Source organism: Triticum dicoccoides, chromosome 6A (genome assembly GCF_002162155.2).
Source record: "Triticum dicoccoides isolate Atlit2015 ecotype Zavitan chromosome 6A, WEW_v2.0, whole genome shotgun sequence".
In the NCBI taxonomy this organism is placed as follows: domain Eukaryota; kingdom Viridiplantae; phylum Streptophyta; class Magnoliopsida; order Poales; family Poaceae; genus Triticum; species Triticum dicoccoides.
The window spans coordinates 338,737,494-338,759,901 of record NC_041390.1 but is presented as its reverse complement, the minus strand read 5'-3'; the positions used below and the strand labels follow the sequence as shown (position 1 = coordinate 338,759,901).

The following is a 22,408-nucleotide window of genomic DNA, read 5'->3' as shown; positions in this document are numbered from 1 at the left end:
CCATCGCCATCGTCATCATCAACCTTCCTGCATCACCAATTTCCTGATGCTCACCGCCGTGCATGAGTAATTCCATCTTAGGCTTGTTGGAGGTGATGGGTTGGATGAGATTTATCATGTAATCGAGTTAGTTTTGTTAAGGTTTGATCCCTAGTATCCACTATGTTTTGAGATTGATGTTGCTATGACTTTGCTATACTTAATGATTGTCACTAGGGCCCGAGTGCCATGATTTCAAATCTGAACCTATTATGTTTTCATCAATATATGAGAGTTCTTGATCCTATCTTGCAACTCTATAGTCACCTATTATGTGTTATGATCCATTAACCCCGAAGTGACAATAATCGGGATACTTACCGATGATGACCGTAGTTTGAGGAGTTCATGTATTCACTATGTGTTAATGCTTTGGTCTGGTACTCTATTAAAAGGAGGCCTTAATAGCCCTTAGTTTCCATTAGGACCCCACTGCCACGGGAGGGTAGGACAAAAGATGTCATGCAAGTCCTTTTCCATAAGCACGTATGACTATATTCGGAATGCGTGCCTACATTACATTGAACTGGAGCTAGTTCTGTGTCACCCTATGTTATGACTGTTACATGATCGATCGCATCCGGCATAATTCTCCATCACCAATCCAATGGCTATGAGCTTTCCATATATTGTTCTTCTCTTATTTACTTTTCCGCTGCTACTGTTACCATCACTATAAAATCGAAAAATATTAATTTTTCTACCATTACCTTTTGCCACCATTACCACTACTATCATATTACTTTGCTACTAAATACCTTGCTGCAAATATTAAGTTTCCAGGTGTGGTTCAATTTACAACTCAGCTGCTAATACTTGAGAATATTCTTTGGCTGCCCTTGTGTCGAATCAATAAATTTGGGTTGAATACTCTCCCCTCGAAAACTGTTGCGATCCCCTATACTTGTGGGTTATCACATAGCTTTCCTGAAATTACACTAAGCAACTAATCCGGTAGACACTGCATTAGAACCACCATGAGCAACGACACTGCCACATTACTCGGACTCCTCGTCCACGTCCTCGACTTCGTCCTTGTGCCTCTTCCTCTTGGCCAATACTTCTTTGCTTGAACCGCACACTAGGCTCTCGCTCTTCATCCAACCCTTGTATACATTGAAACAAAGGTAGGCATCCATTTCAGCGTACTAGATGTGGGCTTTATCTACTTCATTCCACTCCCATGCAAGATGAAACTTGTGGTGAGCTTTCGTCAGTTTACCATATGAAGGATTAATCATGGCTCCTCCCAGGGTCAGCATTGAAGGCTAACGGAAGGACACCAACTTATTCTTTTAGAGGTCGAAGGGCTAACCTACAACAAGGTTTATCCGACCCAGGACTTCCTTGTCATTATGAAAGTCTACAGTAACGAATTTGACTCTATCGTCCGCGAGGAAGTTCTTAAAATCCTCACACTTAACGTTGGCATGGCATATGTGGTAGACCAAGCACAAGTTACGGACGCAAACCTGGATCATGGCGGGCTTCTTCTTCTCCTCCTCCTTTTGATTCTTCTCTTTTCCCAGGACTATGGTGTACTCAACATCTAGCCCAGCGACCCACTCATCACCATCTAACTTTTCAAACATGCGTTAAGCGAGCAATGCATCCTTTCACCGTCATGGAAGAATGGGTGTAGATGACATCGAACTCATCACTAGTGATGGTTCTAACCTTGTTCTCACCGCCGATCATGTAGATTTGGGACTCCATGGATTTTAGAGGAGGGTTAGTGAGGGAGTCCTGGATTAAGGGGTCCACAGACGTCCGTACTATGTAAAATGGGTTGGACTAATGGGCTATCAAGATACAAGACAAAAGACTTCTTCCCGTGTCCGGATGGGACTCTCCATTGTGTGGATGGCAAGCTTGGCTTTCGGACATGTAGATTCCTTCCTTTGTAAACCGACTCTGTACAACCCTAGGCCCCTCTGGTGTCTATATAAACCGAAGGTTTTAGTCCGCAGAGGCAATCCTAATCACAACCATATAGGCTAGACTTCTAGGGTTTAGCAATTATGATCTCGTGGTAGATCAACTCTTGTAATCCTCATATTCATCAAGATCAATCAAGCTGAAAGTAGGGTATTACCTCTATCAAGTGGGCCCAAACCTGGGTAAACATCCTGTCCCCGTCTCTTGTTACCATTGACCTTAACTACCAAGAAAAAAATTACCAGTAACGTGGGTTTTTTGCATACCAGTAGCGTGGGTTCCCGTGCTACTGCTACGGCGCTACAACTATTTTTTAGTAGTAGCGCGTGTTTTACCCCACGCTACTGGTAACCAGACATACCAGTAGCGTCGGTGCCCTACGCTACTACTAGTTCACACCAACGCCACTACTAATGGAATAGTGGTAGCACATATTTGATACACCCATGCTACTAGTAACTAATTAGGATTTTTAAAAAATCTACCTATTCCAGTTTAGACATACATTTCATAGTACTAACATACATGCATTTAATAATACGTACATTTTATGTGTACATGCAATCATACATATCTGATATAGATAATTAATACACACACACACACACAACCAGCATCTAGAGACTGGCCTCTGAAATGTGCAGATTACTTCCCCGCCGCTCTTCTCTTCTCCAATTCAGTTTCAACCATGGCAATAAGAATTTTCTCAGTTTCAATTTTCGCAACCTACAACAGAATTTCAGACCAGTCAGCTATGTTTTTGATATAAAAAGGCAATTTCAGAGAAATAAACAAATTAAGGTGGTTCAACAAATTTCCATGTTTTTACCTGAACATTGCCATGGGGATCTCTTTCAAGAAAAAGCTGCTCCTGAATGGTTTTGGGCAAGAAGTCAAACAACTCCCTAGATGCTGGTTCAAGCTTGCTTTTCCAAGCCCCTGCCTCGTCAACAACATCATGTGCCAAAATTTCATTCAATTCTGCAATGAGTTTTTGAATCTGGAGAAGAGAAAGAATGGTATCAGTAACACAGTCAAAAACAATACATAAAGTTGGAGAAAGCACAAAGATTGTCAAACCTCTAGGATGAAATCAATCAAGCCTTCCGGTATTAGGACAACTCCATAGTTGTAAACAAGTTCTGCACGTTTGCAAACAACATCGGTAATGTAGTCTGTGACATTCTTGAGTGTTTCCTTCTTCCTAGCAACCTTCACAAATGACGGCATTAAAAAAATAAACAAAATGTGTCTTGTAGTTCTAGACACTTAATCTTAGAATATATTCGACAAACGTTGAGCATGGGATGCAAAATCAGGAAGCATTGAGATATTTCGGTTTTCAAACCACATAGTTCTAGGTCAAACCCCCTTCAACTGAAGATGACACAACTGATTTGTTCAAATGTTATCGTAGAAAGTAGTTTACTGATTAGTGATTTCTAATTTAGTTAATGTTCTTTCACTATTTTGCTCATGCCCCCAAGATGTTAAGAATAGTATGTGCTTGACATTTAGTCATTTATATCTTCCCATTATCAAATAGTCAACGCAGTGTGCTTTATATCTAATCCATACATACTTTGTCGCTGTATCGGTGCAATATGAGTGTTTCCGTACAAGCTGAATCCCTGCAAACTAGACTACACTAACAGACAACTAGGTAATTGATGCCTAAGGGCAAAAACCCAAGACCTTGCAAGCAGTGTCAAATTCAAAGCTTGTTTGGGACCTCCTTGCATTTCAGATCTTCATCAATAGTCTTTGGGCAACCAATAACATGAGTCTTCAAGTTCCTTCCCCTAGGATACAAAAAACTTGACTTAGAATCATCTTTGCCCTTATTTATCACCCAGCTTCTCTCTCCTGCATTTATATGTACTACTCTCACAAACAAATACTTAATATGTTTCCAGTGTATTTACGTATAATAGGTACCATTGTCATTTGCTCTTATATGTCTCTTGGTTTTATAAGCTTCTTAATCTTTGTGGCCACTCAGAATATGGCTTACAATTTACAGAAGGCAGGAGTAACTATCAATATGACACAGAAAGGCTGAAATCCAGATTGAGCATTTACTTGTGATAAAATAATTCCAAGATAGAATACATAAAAAATCTAAATTAGAAGATACACCATTGTAAAACCAAAATAAAAGGATTTAACAGTGTAAAGCTTCAGACATTAACATCAACCAAGAAGTCCTTTAGGTGAGCACAAGAGTGAGTTGTCGTTTTAGCAGCCAACCTGAAGTATTCACCGAGGAGGCATGTGTTAGTGTTTGAATCATCACCACCGATGACAACAAGTCCATCCAAATCAAGTCTGTCGACTGTATCTTCAGCTTGCTGGAACTACAAAAATATCAAACAGAGTTACAAATAAAGATAAAACTAGTGAAGTACTGGTTAGTCAAGGCAGCATCAAATCCAGAAAGGGCATGGAAAGATCCAGAACGCATTTGCATATAGGCACTCAAAACACACACCTGCCATGGAGTTTCAATCTTGTCCCTTCCACTTCAGATCATATCAAATTCCCCCGATTGAAAAGGTTATACATACTTAATTATAATGCATCATCAGAGTAACAAGCTTTAGAATTGTTGGTACATGCTTTAATGAAGGAAATAGCCTAAAGCAAATTGTAAGGTATCTACGACAAAAAAACAAAGCTGTACATGACTTACAATATCCATCGATGCAAAATGGTTGCTAGAACTGAAGCCTGAAGTACAAAATGCAGATAAGTTACATGATAGAAATGCATAAACTTGGACCCTGGACCACTAACTGTCTACCAAGCTAATTTATCATATATCATCCATGGGTGGATGGATCTGAAACAGAACATGGCATGGCTCAAAGCAGAGGAGAGGAGGGCAGAGGTAGGGGTGGGGCCTGAGAAGAAGTCACCGGGGAAGGAGGGAGGCTCCATGGGGCCTCTACGTCGTGGGGAGAAGGAGCTCCATCTCCATGGCGGCGGCCTACCCCACGGATGTGCGCCACTCCTGTCGTCATTGCTGTCTGCCCCATGGCGACCTGCAGAAAAAAGAAGTCAAGATGAGGTGAGGAGGAGAGGGTGGGCAAAGAAGGAGGGGAGAGACCAACCTGTGCTGGATCCGGCCACCTCTCACCTCACCGTTGCTGGTTGCGGTGGATCCCGGCAATGCTTTGGGCGCAGCCGAGAGAGAGAGAAGAGGGGGATTTTCTCCGAGTGGTGCAAGATAGACGGATGGGTCCACTAGTTTACACGCTGAAGAAATAGCAGTAGTTTGTTTTGCACACCAGATGCTACAGCTATGTCTTTAGCAGTAGCACTGGGTTGATAACCCATGTTGCTACTATGTATTAATCTGGGTGTGTGGTGTGGCACACTTACTAGTAGTGCTGCCCAAAAAAACCCCACGCTGCTGCTAAGTAATACTAGCAGCGCGTTTTGTACCAAGCGCTACCAGTAGCGTATTTACCAGTAGCGTGGGGTCCTAAACAGGCGCTATTGGTAAACTTCTACGTATAAGCATTTTTCTAGTAGTGTTACACGCATAGTTCTGGACCGCCTACCCGAGATTCGCCGGTTTTGACACCGACATTGGTGTTTTCAGTGAGAGTTCTGTTGTGTTGTCATTAGAAGGTTCGATGGCTCCATCAGTCAACTACATAATGCTGCCCTAGGGGACGTTTTCCTCCCCGGCCAGATCTTTGTATTCGGCGGCTTCTCACTGCAGGCCAACTCTGGCCATCTAGAGCAGATGGACAGCTACGCCCCAAGTCACCAGACTAGTTTTGGAAATCTGGACTATGTCGCTGATATCCGAGGAGACTTGATCTTCCAAGGGTTCATGACCCCAACCTCCGCTCTGGCTTTAGATCCGGAGCGCGTCGCCATGTCCAAAGACGAGATTATTGAGCCTGCTGGACTATTTGCGGCTACTAAGCCCAATACGGTAAAGCCGGAGGAAGTAGTGTCGCTGGCAACCGTCATGGAGCCAGACTCTTCTCCGGACACTGGCTCCGAACCCTCGGAGTCAGCATCGTGTGAGCTCAGCCAAGGAGTTTCCTTCCCGCCGTACTCCACGGATTTCCTTCTCCCTGGCCAAACCTCACCTTTAAGCAAGGTTCTGGACTTGATGCGATCCCTCATCATTACAGAGGAGCAATGTCCGAACTACGCCCAGCCTGGACTAGGGGCTGAGAGTAGGGTATTTTACGTCCGACCCACCACCCACTTCATAGCCACTATCGAGGACTTAACTGACACGCTCGACTACGGCTCCGAAGACATCGACGGTATGGAAGACGATGCTGGCGAGGAGCAGGCCGAAAACCCGCCGTTTACCAGACGCTGGATGACCACCTCTTTGTATGACATGTACATGGTGGACACACCCAAATAGGGTAGCGATGATGATAAAGAAGATCCGTTCGAGGATAAGCCTCCAGAGATACAGCCAAAGCACCGATGTTAGCGGCGCCGCTCTAAATCACGCCGTGCGAAAGACAGCAATACCGGCATAGGAGACAACAATACTCCGGAGGGTCCAGAAGACAAAGAAGAACCCGACAAGCCGACGGGGAAGATGGGCAAGTTAGCCCCGATGAACAAGCTGAAAACGAAGACTCGGAGGACATCAATTATCTTCCTCTCTCCGAGAATGAGGTGAGCCTCAGCAATGAGGATTTTATCGTGCCTGAGGAACCTCTCGAGTAGGAGCGCTTTAAGCACTGGCTAATTGCCACTACAAGGAGCCTAAAAAAGAATCAGCAGCAGCTTCAAGCCGATCAAGATCTGCTCAATGACAGGTGGACCAATGTCCTGGCAGCCGAGGAATACGGCCTCGAATACCCAACCAAAAGTTACCCGAAGCGTAAACTGCTACCCCAATTTAACGACGAGGCCCTCGAGCCCGCACCATCAGCACATAATGCGGTTGACCGACCACCTCATGTACGGGACAAAACAACAACTCAAGCCGAACACCAACCCATACTACCTCGCTGTAAAGGTAGAGATGTAACAGCTCGGGGGTATACATATGACCTGCGACAAGACTTGGACAACAGAGCAGGTCAGACCAGATCGATCTATGGATCGCGGGGGCGTGCACCGACGCGCGACGATAGTTATCTAGCCGGACGTGACAAGCATCCAAGCTACGTCGCGACTTGGCCCAATATAGAGGCGCCGCACACCCCCTCTACTTCACTGATGAAGTAATGGAGCATGAATTCTCAGAAGGGTTCAAACCTATGAATATCGAATCATATGATGGAACAACAGATCCCGCGGTATAGATTGAGGATTTTCTTCTCCATATTCATATGGCCCGTGGTGATGATCTTCATGCCATAAATATCTCCCACTAAAACTAAAGGAACCAGCCCAGCACTGGCTAAACAGCCTCTCAGAAAAATCTATTGGCAACTAGGAAGACCTGGAAGACGCCTTTCACGACAATTTCCAAGGTACATATGTCCGGCCTCCAGATGCCGGTGACATCAGCCATATCATCCAGCAGTCGAAGAGTCAGCCAAGAAGCTCTGGACTAGGTTCTTAATTAAAAAGACCAAACCGTCGACTGTCCCAATGCCGAAGTCCTAGCGGCTTATAAACATAGCGTCCGAGATGAATGGCTTGCCCGTCACCTCGGCCAAGAAAAACCAAAGTCTATGGCAGCTCTTACCACACTGATGACCTGCTTCTGCGCGGGAGAAGACAGTTGGCTGGCCCGCCGAACAATAGCACCAGCGATCCTGGCACCTCTGAGGTTAGGGACGGCAATGGCAAGCCTTGACACAATAAAAACAAGCGTCGAAACAATAATGTAGGAACCCAAGACATGACGGTCAATGCCGGATTCAGTGCTTCCAAATCTGGTCAACAGAAGAAGCCATTCAAGGCAAACAAAGATGGCCCATCCAGTTTACACAGGATACTAGATCGGCCCTATGAAATTCATGGCAACCCTGACAAACCCGCCAACCATACCAACAGAAATTGTTGGTTTTTTCAAACAAGAAGGGAAGCTCAACGTCGAACACAAAGGAAAGGGGCCGCCTAGTGACAGCGAAGACGAGGATACTCGTCAGCCAAACACCGAGGGGCAAAAGCAATTTCCCCATGAAGTAAAAACAGTAAACATGACATCTGTGACACATATCCCTATGAAGGAGCGCAAGCGCGTACTGCGAGACGACTACGCCATAAAGCCGATCGTACCAAATTTAACCCATGACAGCCTATCCGATCACTATTGATCGCAATGATCACCCAACAGGTATGTGTCAGAAGGGTTTGACAGCTTTGGTCCTCGACCCAATCATTGATGATTCCATCTCACACGAGTCCTTTTGGATGGCGGTAGTAGCCTTAATTTGCTCTATCGAGACACTATTCGCAAAATGGACATTGATCCTCAAGGATCCATCCCACCACAAGTACCTTTAACATTATAATACCTGCCGAAGAAGCTCACTATACGGGCTCAATCACACTGGAAGTCGTCTTCGGTTCGCCGGAAAACTTCCGAAGCGAAGCCTTGATCTTCGATATTGTTCCATTCTGCAGTGGATACCATGCACTGCTTGGGTGGACCGCGTTCGCTCGTTTCAATGCAGTCCCACACTACGCCTATATAAAGATTAAGATGCCCGGTCCACGCGGCGTCATAACGATCACTCGAAAAACAGAACAACCCCTCCATTCTGATAAGTATACCACAACCATCACAGCCGAAGTACAAAGCGGACTGGTTAAATCGCATACCTTATCGGCCATTAAGCCACCAGCCTCTACTACACAAGGCCGGTCAATTTTCGAGCTGGATTAGCAGTTCTGCCTCCGTTGCTCGCCGCATATGCCCGCGAAGTTCACCTCGCACATGCATAATTATGCACTTAAAATACCTTGGCCATCGGAGGAGGCACAATGCGGGCAGACCTACAGCACGGTTCTTCTTCCTACAACTTTTCTCCCTTCTTTTTAAACTATTAATTATCTTTTGTCATAGATGAATAAAAACATGTAAGTCCTATGGACCTGCAAGGACTATTTTGGAGCCCAGTTTCGTCCAGGCAACCAAAGATTGCTCCTTTTAAGGAATCCTCTTCGCTAAGGAAAAGGCAGCGCAGACGTGCGACAGGAGGTCCAAAAGATTTTTTGTAGACCAAACACTCTATTTAAAACCTGGATATAACCTTTTTCCTCAGCCTTCGATCCCTGGCATGTAAAATGACCTGGGTAGAGGTGTTATAATCTGTAAGATTGCGCTCAACGTATCAATCAGATTCCAGTGGACATAATCCGTCTTCAATATTTATTTTTTCCTTATAGAATTGTATTTTACCTTTTCGGTGGTTTCACATACACACCTCGGCACTAATCGCCAGGGGCTCGATACGGCAACATATTAAATTGCCAACAAGTCCGAACAACTCTACAACATACTTCGGCGTCACGAGTTTTGGCATTATATGCATCAGCCCCGAATCATGTCTTTGGTCAATAGTTGGGTTGCCCAGCTCCTGTGCTTACTACCTTACGTTCCGCTCTATCGGCTAGGGTAGTAAAGGGAGAACTACTGCGATTGTGTTTCCGGTTCACCTGGTTAAGCACCTCAGTAGAGAAAGCCAAAAACAGACTGTCATGATGCGGCGAGAGCTGGTCAACCACTCGGCGACTAATTAAAATCTTTTGTGATTTCTTCCATATAGCACAAAGGACCGTTTCCCGGTCACCTATGTAGCGCAGCCATATTCGGATAACCGTGTACATATAAGGGGCTATATCGTAGACCCACTGTCAAACTCCTATGGCTAAGTGAAGGTATTAAAGCCCTATAGTACGATTGCCTAGTTCGCTGCACTGACACCTCCTTCACGGACCAAGACGTTGGGTCAAGTGTAGTCAGTTGCTATTCCAAACACACCCGCATTATATGCGAGGGGGCTGAAGCGGACGACTGGCAAACCTTCAGATTATAAAAAACGGCCGCACAGGAGGAAATGCCTTTTAGGCAAAAGGCATAAATATAACACATCCTTAATATATCATAATATTGTTATCACAAGTCTGATACATTCACTCGAACATAATATTCTTCGAGCACTCACCCTCTATCAAGCGGGCACCCTCTAGGACATCTTCAAAATAATGCTCCAGCATGCGATGGTCCTTGCCCTCGGGTGGACTGTTTGCTGCAACATCGGCGGCCTTCATTTTTGCCCAGTATGTCTTGACGCGGGCAAAGGCCATTCGTGCACCTTCAATGCACGCCGACCGTTTTACGGCACCGATACGCGACACCGCATCTACAAGTCGCAGCACCAAACCAAAATAACTGTTCGGAATTGGCTCAGTTGGCCAAAGCCGGACCATGACTTCCTTCATGGCAGCTCCGGACACCTTGTGGAGCTCGGCCCACTGGGCCATTTTTTTGTTTAGCGATGGACGCTATGGCACGTTGAATTGTGACCAGAAAAGCTTCTCCACTACACATCCGTCTTGCGGTTGATAAAACTGCGCCACATCGGCGACACTCTTCGGCAGGTCCAAGAATGAGTCTAGAGAACTCCACAATTGATCAAGCAGGGCATACTTCGGGTCGCCGAATTTAGTCTGTAATAGAAATGGCTTACCAGCCGCTATCTCTCCAGCTTGCCGAATCTCCTCCCGAGCCGCTCTAGACTCGGACCGTGCCTCTCGCGCCTCTTGTAAAGCCTTGTTGAGTTCGGCTGCCTTGGCTTTGTTATCCTTCTCGAGTGATTCGCATTGGCTTGTGGCATCCTTCAGCTCTCGCGCTATGTTAGATATTCTCTCCTCGCACTAGCGCCGAGCGGATTGTTCGTCCTTTAACTCAGCAGCTACTTTCTTGACAGCCGCATTGCTCGCTCTGGCTTGCTCCTTGGCCCGGGCAAGGTCAGCCTGAAGGGTCTCAACCGCAGTAGCACCATCTGCAATTATGCATGTCCCAATATATAATTTTTAGCTTCGTGCTAATATTAGTATACATGCATAAGACAACGGCCTCAAAACATACCTTGTGCTTCGACGAGCCGCCTGTTGATAAGAATAATGTCCTCATCCGCTGACTCAAGTTTCTGCTTTAAATCTGCAACTTCCGCGGCATGGGCAGTCGCCGTTGACATACCAGCCTGTTTTCAAATTAATCATGTCATTTCCTGAGCATATCTTTTTGATCCTCTGATCGCCTCCCTGTGGAGGCCGACCAGAGTCTCAGGGACTACTATCTATACACAAGCACATTTGGCATGTAAAGAGCGGTTAAGATATTACATTGCATACCTCAAAGCCTCTTAGTAGGTCCGTGAAGGCTTCATTCAATCCGCTTATTGCGGACAGAATTCTGTTAACTACCATACCCATTAAGGTACGATGTTCCTCGGAGATCGACGCATTCTGCAAGATGCACATTAATGTATCGGGCGCCTCCGGACTCTTGGAAGCGGCTGCAGGAGTATGAACTTCCTTCGAAGGGATATGTTTACTCGACCCTAGAGTCATCTTTGGTTGTAAACCAGATAGTCCGGGGCCTTTATTGTTGGTCCCTGTAGGGGCTGCACACCTCAGACCTTGGACGACCGAAGTATCACCTTCGAGCGCTGCCTTCATTGCCCCTTGCGCCACTTGATGATCGGGGGAGACCCTCCGGGATGACACCTCGAAGTCGTCCGTCCTATGGGGCGAGGAAGCATGTAGAGGCGTCTCGCTTTCCATCATATCTGGAAATAGGTCACCCGAGGAGGAGGACTATTGAGGAAGACTGCGGGCCGGACTGCAAACATATATTTAAGATGTTACCCTTGTGACCTGAAAGGAATGGGATATGTCTAGAATACCCTTGTTCACCTAAGATTCGGTGAAGGCCTGTCCTTGCGAAGGAATTGCGCGGCAATGTCGTCTTCCGAACCCGAACTGTCTGACAGGGACATCTTCCCTCTCTTGGGAGCCTCTACCTTCAAATCTTCAGAGGTGGTCCTTTTATTCCCATTGGGAGAAGGGATATCAACTTCTTCTTCCCCTTTGTCTTTATAAGAGGGAGTTCTGGTCTCCCCATACATAGCGTCCGGTGTACCTTTAGAGTGAGAACCACCCCTGGCCTTTTTGCTCTCCTGTTTGTCCTCCTTCGCCGGCACTTGATACGGTGCCGGGGCCAGCATCCTTGTTAACACAAGATCGGCCGAGTCTTCGGGAAGTGGGGCCGAACACCTAATTTGTTCCGCTTTCTTTATACATCGCTGGTCGAAGATATGTTTCTCAGTATATTGATAGGGGATGAACAACTAAGTTGTGTCCAGGAGTCGAGTGCTTACCAAGGTATCCAGATGGTTGCAGTCGAGGCCGATGTCCTCGGTTGTATCCGGCCACTGCTTTCGGGTTCCGAAGAATAACTTCCACATCCCTCTATGTGTTGTGACGAAGTAGTGCTGAAGGGTCCGTGGTCCTTCCGGATTGAACTCCCACAAGCGGAGAGGCCGTCGCTGGCATGGCAGGACCCGGCAGACTAGCATTACCTGGGTCACATTGATGAGGCCGGTGTCCTTTTCAAGGAGACTTCGGATACGGCTTTGTAGGGTCTGCACTTCATCAATTGATCCCCAGTCTAGCCCCTTATTAATCCATGATGTGAGTCGTAATGGAGGGCCAGATCGGAAGTAGGTGTAGATGCCCACTTGGTAACGCGGGGTTCAGTGATGTAAAACTACTCCCGCTACCATAGGTTGGAAGTTTCTGCGAAGGAGCCCTTTGGACAAGGAGTATTGGCGAGCTTCCTCACTATAGCACCGCCACACTCCGCTTTCTCCCTGTCGACTACCTTCGGCTTCACATTAAAGGTCTTAAGACATAAGTTGAAGTGTGGGGGAATACGGAGAAAGGCCTCGCACATGACAATGAACACTGAGATGTGAAGAAAGGAGTCCGGAGCTAGATCGTGAAAATCTAGCCCGTAATAGAACATGAGGCCACGAATGAAGGGGTGGAGAGCAAATCCTAGCCCCCAGAGGAAGTGGGAGATAAATACGAACCTCTCGCCGGATCTGGGTGTAGGAATAACCTGCCCCTTAGCAGGGAGCCTGTGGAGGATTTCCGCAGTTAGGTACCGTACCGCCCTGAGCTTCGAGATATCCTCCTCTATGACAGAGGAGGCCACCCACCGGGCTTGAAGGTTGGGTCCGGACATGACTGGGAGGATTGGAGTGATTAAGTTGAAACCTAGGTGCTGGAGCTCGAGATTGGAAAAATTGAGGAAGAGGTAGGCATGGAGGAGAAGGACAGGTCGGTGCCCCTTTAAAGGAGATGAATATCGAACGCCTCCTCATGAGCCTTAAAACTAGCCTATTCCCAAGGAATCGTGCCAACGGGGCGGTTGGATTACCCACGCCCATATTGATGAAAATCCCATAATAAGGGGACACGATCTCTCCTTCGACAAGACGTGCTAATAAAACTGCATCTTGAAACATGGAGCGGGAGGCTAAAAAATGGTTCGAAATAATGACCGGGCAGCGACGTGATGTCGCGCTACAAAATTTGTCGGTAGATTGGACTCGTGAAATATTATACTCTCTGCGTGTGTGTGGGGGGGGGGGTACTTATTTTGTAGAGCCGGACACGTTTTCTATGTTCGAAGGCTGTTTTGGAGTATTTAGAGGAGGAACCCGCCTTGTAATGCAGAAGACAATCTGTGCGCCAGACATATCGTCATTGAAGCCTGGTTCAGGGGCTACTGAGGGAGTCCTGGATTAAGGGGTCCATGGACGTCCGGACTATGTAACATGGGCCGGACTAATGGGCTATGAACATACAAGACAGAAGACTTCTTCCCGTGTCCGGATGGGACCCTCCTTTGCATGGATGGCAAGCTTGGCATTCGTATATGTAGATTCCTTCCTTTGTGAACTGACTCCGTACAACCCAAGGCCCCTCCGGTGTCTATATAAACCAGAGGGTTTAGTCCATAGAAACAATTGATACGTCTCCAATGTATCTATAATTTTGATTGCTCCATGCTATATTATCTACTGTTTTGGACATTATTGGGCTTTATTATCCACTTTTATATTATTTTTGGGACTAACCTATTAACCGGAGGCCCAGCCCAAAATTGTTGTTTTTGCCTGTTTTAGGGTTTCGAAGAAAAGGAATATCAAACGGAGTCCAAACAGAATGAAACCTTCGGGAACGTGATTTTCTCACCGAATACAACTCAGGAGACTTGGATCGTACGTCCAGCCAGCTAACAGGAGCCCACGAGGTAGGGGGCGTGCCTACCCCCCAGGCGCGCCCTCCACCCTCTTGGGGCCCCTGTTGCTCCACCGACGTACTTCTTCCTCCTATATATATCCACGTACCCCAAAACAATCAGAACAGGAGCCAAAACCCTAATTCCACTGCCGTAACTTTCTGTATCCACGAGATCCCATCTTTGGGCCTGTTCCGGAGCTCCGCCGGAGGGGGCATCGATCACGGAGGGCTTCTAAATCAACACCATAGCCTCTCCGATGAAGTGTGAGTAGATTACTTGAGACCTACGGGTCCATAGTTAGTAGCTAGATGGCTTCTTCTCCTTTTGGATCTCAATACAATGTTCTCCCCCTCTCTTGTGGAGATCTATTCGATGTAATCTTCTTTTTGCGGTGTGTTTGTTGAGACCGATGAATTATGGATTTATGATCAAGTCTATCTATGAATAATATTTGTATCTTCTCTGAATTCTTTTATGTATGATTGGTTATCTTTGCAAGTCTCTTTGAATTATCAGTTTGGTTTGGCCTACTAGATTGATCTTTCTTGCAATGGGAGAAGTGCTTAGCTTTGGGTTCAATCTTGCGGTGTCCTTTCCCGGTGACAGTAAGGGTAGCAAGGCACGTATTGTTTTGTTGCCATCGAGGATAACAAGATGGGGTTTTCTTCATATTGCATGAGTCTATCCCTCTACATCATGTCATCTTGCTTAAGGTGTTACTCTGTTTTTAACTTGATACTCTAGATGCATGCTGGATAGCGGTATATGAGTGGAGTAATAGTAGGAGATGCAGGTGGGAGTGGGTCTACTTGTCTCGGACGTGATGCCTATATACATGATCATACCTAGATATTCTCATAACCATGCTCAATTCTGTCAATTGCTCAACAGTAATTTGTTCACCCACTGTAGAATACTTATGCTCTCGAGAGAAGCCAGTAGTGAAACCTATGGCCCCCGGGTCTATCTTATCATATCAATCGTCTCTTATTAATTTGCTATTTACTTTGCCTTTATTTTACTTTGCATCTTTATCATAAAAGTACCAAAAATATTATCTTATCATATCTATCAGATCTCACTCTCGTAAGTGGCCCTATAGGGATTGACAACCCCTATTTGCGTTGGTTGCGAGGATTTATTTGTTTTGTGCAGGTACGAGGGACTCGCACGTAGCCTCCTACTGGATTGATACCTTGGTTCTCAAAAACTGAGGGAAATACTTATGCTACTTTGCTGCATCATCCCTTCCTCTTCGGGGAAAACCAACGCAGTGCTAAAAGAGGTAGCAAGAAGGATTTCTGGCGCCGTTGCCGGGAGGTCTACGCAAAAGTCAACATACCAAGTACCCATCAACATACCAAGTAATCATACACGCAAATGTGTACGATCAAGATCAGGGACTCACGGGAAGATATTACAACACAACTCTAGACACAAATTAAAATAATACAAGCTTTATATTACAAGCCAGGGGCCTCGAGAACTCAAATACATAAGCTCGAATACACAAGAGTCAGCGGAAGCAACAATATCTAAGCACAGTCATAAGTTAGACAAGTTTGCCTTAAGAAGGCTAGCACAGATACAACAACGATCGAAAAGGCAAGGCCTACTACGTGGGATCCTCCTAGCTACTCCTGGTCTTCAGCGGTCTCCACGTAGTAGTAGGCACCCTCGAGGTAGTAGTAGTCGTCGGTGGGGTCGTCTGGATCCTGGGCTCCACCATCTGGTTGCGACATTCGAGAAGAATGAAAAAGGGGGAAAAGGGGGGAGCAAAGCAACCGTGAGTACTCATCCAAAGTACTCGAAAGCAAGGATCTACACTACATATGCATCGGTGTCAATGAAATGGGTAGTATATGTGGACTAAACTGCAGAATGCCAGAATAGAAGGGGAAAGCCTAGCCTATCAAAGACTAGCATCTTCAAGTAGCTCCAAGTATCTTGAAGTATCAGAAAAGATAAGAGTAACATAAAGTAAAGTAGTAGTAGTGTCATCAACCTAGGTCAGAGATCCTTCCTCGACTCCCTGTGAGAAAGTAATACCAGAGCCATACTATCCATTTCTCATAACCATTTCTCATCACAATTATTTAGTTCTAGTTGTATCGATTGGGATACAACTCCAAGTGTCTGTTACCATAGGACAGGCTATCAATAGATGTTTTCTTCCCTGCAGCGGTGCACCAACTTACCCACCATGCTTGATTAACCCTGGCCGGACACACTTTCCTGGGTCATGCCCAGCCTCAGCAAAACAATATGTCGCAACCCGACCTAGGCTTAATAGAGAGGTCGGCACGCCGGACTAAACCTATGCCCCTAGGGGTCTTGGGCCATCGCCCCGGGAACTCCTGCACGTTGGTGGGTGGCCGGTGAGCAGACCTAGCTACCTCCTTAAAAAAGGTAGGTTCTTACTAGTCCAACCCAGCGCGCGCCGGTCATTCACTGACATCTAATAAACTTCGGCTGATGTATATGACGCAGAACGCCCATACTAGGCCCACGTGATGGTTAGTGCTATCAGGCTAGAGACCCCTCGGATCTGATATCCAAATCATAGTGGATTAGGAGCACGCAGTAACAAGCAGACACTCACGAAAGATGTGACCCTGCCGCCCCATCTCGAGGACTTACGACAAGGGCTAAGAATGGCCGGCCACGCCTTGTAAGTATCATGCGGGCACCTTCCAGGTCAACCCGACTCCACATCACTCGCAATTAAGCTCGCGCGGGTACCCCTCAGGGCCGACCCGTCTTTAGTAACATGGTTCAGTGTAAAGTCATAGTAACCATAGTAAATGTGTGTCTAACACCAAGGGGAACCCTAAGGAAGCACCCTCGGTGGATTCCACTCGATGTAATCATCAAGGTGAACGTAAGAGGAACCACACTCGAGGTTCACACTTGAGGGGTTGCACGACAGAGTCGTACCGGAAGTTGTTAAGGAGGAAATTACCCTCAATGACAACGACCAAATAGCTACACTACAGAGATCTCATCAGGAGTGATGTATGAGGTTCCACCGTCGGTACTCGATGGTAACTCTGCAGAGTCGAGCAACAAAAGGGGCGTGATGTGATGTGAGGTGTCAAGCTCTAGTCGTCGATCATGTTGATCGAGTCATCGATGATGAAGCAAGGGCAACAAGGACAAGGTGGGGGTCACTGATGGATCACTAACCAACCTATACTAAGAAGTTTAGGATAAGCAGGTAAGGTAACAATAAGCATGTCACAAAAGAAGGCTATGCATCAGAATAGGAGGAAACAATAACAGTAGCAAAATCTAATGCAAGCATGAGAGAATGGAATGGGCGATATTCGGATGATCAAAGCGGGGGCTTGCCTGGTTGCTCAGATGAGAAGGAGCGGTTGTTGGTGACATAGTCGATCACAGTGCCATCAGCAGCCGTCACGGGGTCTACCGAAGAGAAGAGGGGGAGAAACAGTAAATACATAGCAAGAAAGTGCATAACAGGACAACAGGCAGAGCTAGACGTGTTCTAACGCAGTTTATCGGCGAAGGGGAAAACATCCGGGAATGGTTTTCCCGATCTTTGCATTTTTCGGACAGATGAAATGGAGGAGGACGGATGCAGGTTTGCTATGCTAGGGGCACGTGACAGACGAACAGATTGCGTATTTAGATTCGTCTCGTCCTTCTGAGCAAAGTTTTATATGTTTTAACAAAGATTTAAAAGATTTTCTAATATTATTATTAAATCATAAACGGGGTTATTGCATCAGCATGATGTCATCATGATGTCAGCAGTCAACTAAGTTGACCAGAGTCAACCCTGATGTGTGGGGCCATTCTGTCATAGACTAACAGCTAATTAACAGTTTTAATTAACTAATTAGTTAATTAGGTATACTAAAAAGAGTTAATTAAGCTAATTAAGTGGTTAATTAATTAACTAATTAACTTTATTTATTAATTTTATTTTTATTAACATTTTATTTTACATTTTTTTACACATGGGGTGTGGGCCCCAACCGCCATAGGCCGAGGACCTTAGCGGGGCGGGTGTGTGATTACGGGCGAACAGGCAGGGGCGGAGCCCAGGGGGCACGGGCGTGGGCACCGGCGCCGAACGCCGGAGCGCGCAGCGCGCCAGAGTGGCGCTATGCACGGACAAGGGCGACCGGCCAGATCAGGGCTGCCAGGCGCGGGCGAACGGCGAGCAACGGTCCGGGGTGGGCGCGCTGGTGCTGGGACAAAGGCGGGCGCAGGGGGTACACGGCCAGCGAGTGGGCTCGGCAGGGCTCGCTCGCGGACGACGCTGATCACAACGCGGGGTGCAGGGGAGCACGGCGAGGGACAGGAGGTCACGGTGGGAGGCGGCGGCCGGCGCCCAGGGCGAGCGAGAGCGCGACAAGGGCAGGCACACACGCGCATAGACGAGGCCATAGCAGGCCACTGCGTTGGCCCAACGGGAAAGGGAAGGAAGGAGGGTGTTGCTCACCCCCGCTGTAGATGTTCGCTGGCGAGGCTCGCACGCGTCCAGTGGGGTGGAGGTTGGGGAAGTGAGCATCGGCGACGAGGGTGACGGAGTCATGGCAGCGACGGTGTAGATGTGGTGGCTTCGGGAGGCTCCAACGAGGGGGGCTCCAGGCGGCGGTGGCGTCGGGGCCAAACCCCAGTTCCAGATCGGGCGGAGGGGACGGTCCTCGGGCGTGGAGCACACGGCATGCACCAACGCCGGGGCGGCGCTACGCCTAGATCGGGTCATGGTGAACAAGGGGTCGAGGGGAAGGAGAGACGAGGAAGAGGGAAATCGTGGGGAGTGGGGATAGTGGGGAACGAGGTGGGAGTGGGTGATGTTTGGCTAGGGTTCGATCGGGTGGGGGGAGGCCATATAGGCCAGGGGACAGCGGGGGTGGGCCAGCTGGGTCGCATGGGTGGCTAGCTGGGCCACAAGGCCCACTAGGGGATGGGGTTTTCTTTTGCTTTTGCTTTGTCTTTAATCTTTCCTGTTTTCTCTTTTATTTAAAAACAGAGATAGAAAATGACTATTTAGGGTAACCAAAAGAGCTGAGAAAAATGTGGGACTTAGCCTATTAAATAGTTTGCATTTTTAGGCAGTGCCACGAAAAGTTTGGAGGCTAGAGGAATCCATTTTCATTTTTCACAAATAAGATAGCACTTTAAAATGCTGGAATTGCATTGTAATAATTGCTACAGACCATCTTAGTGCTTAGGTGATGTTCTTTTCCTTAACAATTAAATGTTATGGAATTTCGGCTAAATGATGAACTATTTTGTAGCAACTTTGTTGCAACTCCATATCTCACTTGCAAATTGAGTTTAATTTCAAAGTGGGAATTTCAAACGATATTTGAATCGAAGGTGATCAAGCACTGTTTAGAAAAACGATCAGCTTTAATCACAGGGGGTTAATGTAGCATGACATCAGGGGTGTTACACAAGGGGACGTCGTGTCACAGAAAGAGTAGACGAGCGTGGCGGCAGCATGGCAAAGATCACACAGGAAATTTTACCCAGGTTCGGGCCGTCGTGAGGCATAAAACCCTACTCCTGCTTTGGTGGATTGATGGTGGAAGAGTGGTGGTGGGACATAGTACACTTGGCCGGCAGGGGTGGCAGTGGCTACGCATGTATGGGTGTGTGTGTTGTCCAACCTTCTAACCCTTTCTACAGTTTCCATGGGCCTCCTTTTATAGATTAAGGGGTTACCACAATGGAAAAGTAGTCATTACGCACTGATAAGATAGCAAGCAGTGCTATCATACCTAACCCCGCAGGCTGACAGGGTGCATTAAATGCACCTCTTAACGTCACATCATTTGGTGCCCCGCAAGCCTTGCAGGGCTATCTGCCAGCTCCACGCCTGCTCGCTTGACATGTCACGGGACGGGTGTCATCGGTGGGCATTTTTTGTAGAAAGAGGTCGCCATGTGGCGAATGACTGCCACTTAGTCACTTTGCGGCTTGACACCGCATTGGTTGATGACGTGGGCCGTGGCGGAGTGGTTGGGTGAGGTGGTTTTGCCTTCGTGAGTCCTGGCAGGCCCTGCCGGGACGTCTTGGACGCCTTCTTATAGGGGCGACCCCGTCCTTGTCGAGCTCTTCAACCCGGCAAGGGGGGCTTTTCTCCTGGTGGCACCTTGTTTCTCTGGCTAGATCTTGGTCCTCTTGATCTGCATGTTGGTCCCTCGAAGCTCTTGGTCTCTTGTACTTTGGCATGGGTTGGTTCCTTAATCCTATTCCCGCACATGTGCAAAGTCTAGGCAACAGACCGAGGGGTTATTGGACCGACAGAAGCCCCCGGGCCTGCCCCAAACCCGCTGCCGGGCTTCGTCGGGGTAGGGCCTAATAAGTGCACAGGCAGGGGTGCTGAAGAGGCTGGCCTCTTGAGGTCTTCTTTCCTTCTTCATTAATCTTGAGCTTGGGTCAGTTTCCAATTTCCCCGCACGTCGTGTAAATCCAACAATGGTGGGCCACTCTTGTAGTGGCCCATGAATGACTTTAATGCACGGGGTAGAAACTGCCAATTCACTCTTCCCACCATGTTCTTATCCTTAGCCACGTATGCTACATGCATCGCGCGTGGTAGGTAACGGAGGTGCGTGGCGTGGGAGAGCATCAAGGCGAGGGCCCGGCCTTCTTGAATTGGTGGAGGAGCTTCGTGACCGCCCGTTGAGGGAGCGGCTCCCTTCCCCGGCCTGCCTATAAAAGGAGGGGCGAAGGGAGGGTGGAGTCCTTCATCCTTGCGTTCCTCCATCCTCTACTTTCTGCTTCTTGCTGGCTCTGGAGGTGGTGACCAGAGGACGCTACCCCGTCCTCCGTGCACCTCCTTCGTAGCCTCGCCACTCCCAATCTTGTCAGATCGCACCTGGTGGGCCGCGATCGGACCGGGGTGGGCTCCTGCTTGGGTGCCTTTCTCGTCTTTTCCTCCGACCACCGCAGTGCCTACCAAGAGGGAAAATGAAAAGAGGAGATTACGAGGCACTTATCTTTTTTCAATCTTAAATCTGTAGGTACTTTGCCAAATTTTAATTCAAATAATGTAACCTCGCGATTCCATGTTTGTGTTCTGTAATGCTTGTACTTGCATTATCAACATATTAATGAAAAAGATGAACTTTGCCAGGAACTTGTGCATGTATATGTCCATGCAGATGTGGGATGCCTCTTTAGTGTAAATAAACGAGTTTTCCCCGACAGGCTACCCTGCCGGTACCATTTTGTTTGCCGGAGAACTGTGTCTATCGGGCAAAAAATAAAGGGACCAGCCCCCCGCCAACTTCCTTTTACCAAAGGCCACTTCAGCCATCCTGACAGAAGCAATGTGGATTACAAAACACCAACGGACAAGAGGTAGAACTTATCTGTTTGGCTTGCCGGAGATCGCAGTGTTGGTTCATCCTCCCAACTCCTTGTAGATGCCAAGTTCATGGCAGGAACCTGCACCTTCATGCACATGGGAATGATGCAAGATGCAATCCTATCTATATGCATATGAAGATGATCATGAGATGTTTACGCAGTGCTCTTGGAATGCAAATGCATGCATGCAACTTGGTCGGGGGGCCCCATCGCTTCTTTTATTTCTCTCTTGCTTAGGGTCATCACCCTGGCTTCGTACAAGGGGTTAAATGCAGCTGATGCAAGGCCTGTACAAAAGGGTGGTTGTTGGGCAGGTGATACGTCTCCAACGTACTATAATTTATGAAGTATTCATGCCAATATTTTATCATCCTTGGGTGTTTTACAATCATTTTACAACAATTTTATATCATTTTTTGGGCCTAACCTATTGACCCAGTGCCTAGTGCCTAGTGCCAGTTGCTGTTTTTTGCTTGTTTTTTACATTGCACGAAATCAATATCAAACGGAGTCCAAACACTAAGAAACTTTACGGAGATTTTTTTTGGACCAGAAGGAACCCAATGGGCTAGAGCTGCACCTTGGGGGGTGCCCCGAGGGGGCACAACCCACCAGGGTACGCCAGGGCCCCCTGGCGCGCCCAGGTGGGTTGTGCCCACCTCGGTGGCCTCCCGTACCCCCTCTTTGCACTATAAATTCCCAAATATTCCGAAACCCTTCGGGGTTAACCTAGATCAGAAGTTCAACCGCCGCAGGGCTCCGTGGCCACCAAAAACAAATCTAGACCCGTTCCGGCACCCTGCCGGA

The 22,408-nt window shown here is 47.3% G+C and overlaps 1 protein-coding gene across 1 annotated transcript; it reads right to left on the bottom strand.

Moving 5' to 3' along the window:
* Positions 1-2,572: 2,572 nt before the first annotated feature.
* On the bottom strand, positions 2,573-4,475 carry LOC119315855 (pyrophosphate--fructose 6-phosphate 1-phosphotransferase subunit beta 1-like). Its single transcript, XM_037590315.1, has 6 exons — positions 4,467-4,475; positions 4,228-4,334; positions 3,673-3,712; positions 3,058-3,189; positions 2,807-2,977; positions 2,573-2,703 (listed from the first exon to the last, which is right to left on the bottom strand). The coding sequence occupies exons 1-6, from the start codon at positions 4,473-4,475 to the stop codon at positions 2,623-2,625; spliced, it is 540 nt and encodes a 179-aa protein (XP_037446212.1). The 3' UTR covers positions 2,573-2,622.
* Between the last annotated feature and the right edge of the window lie 17,933 nt (positions 4,476-22,408).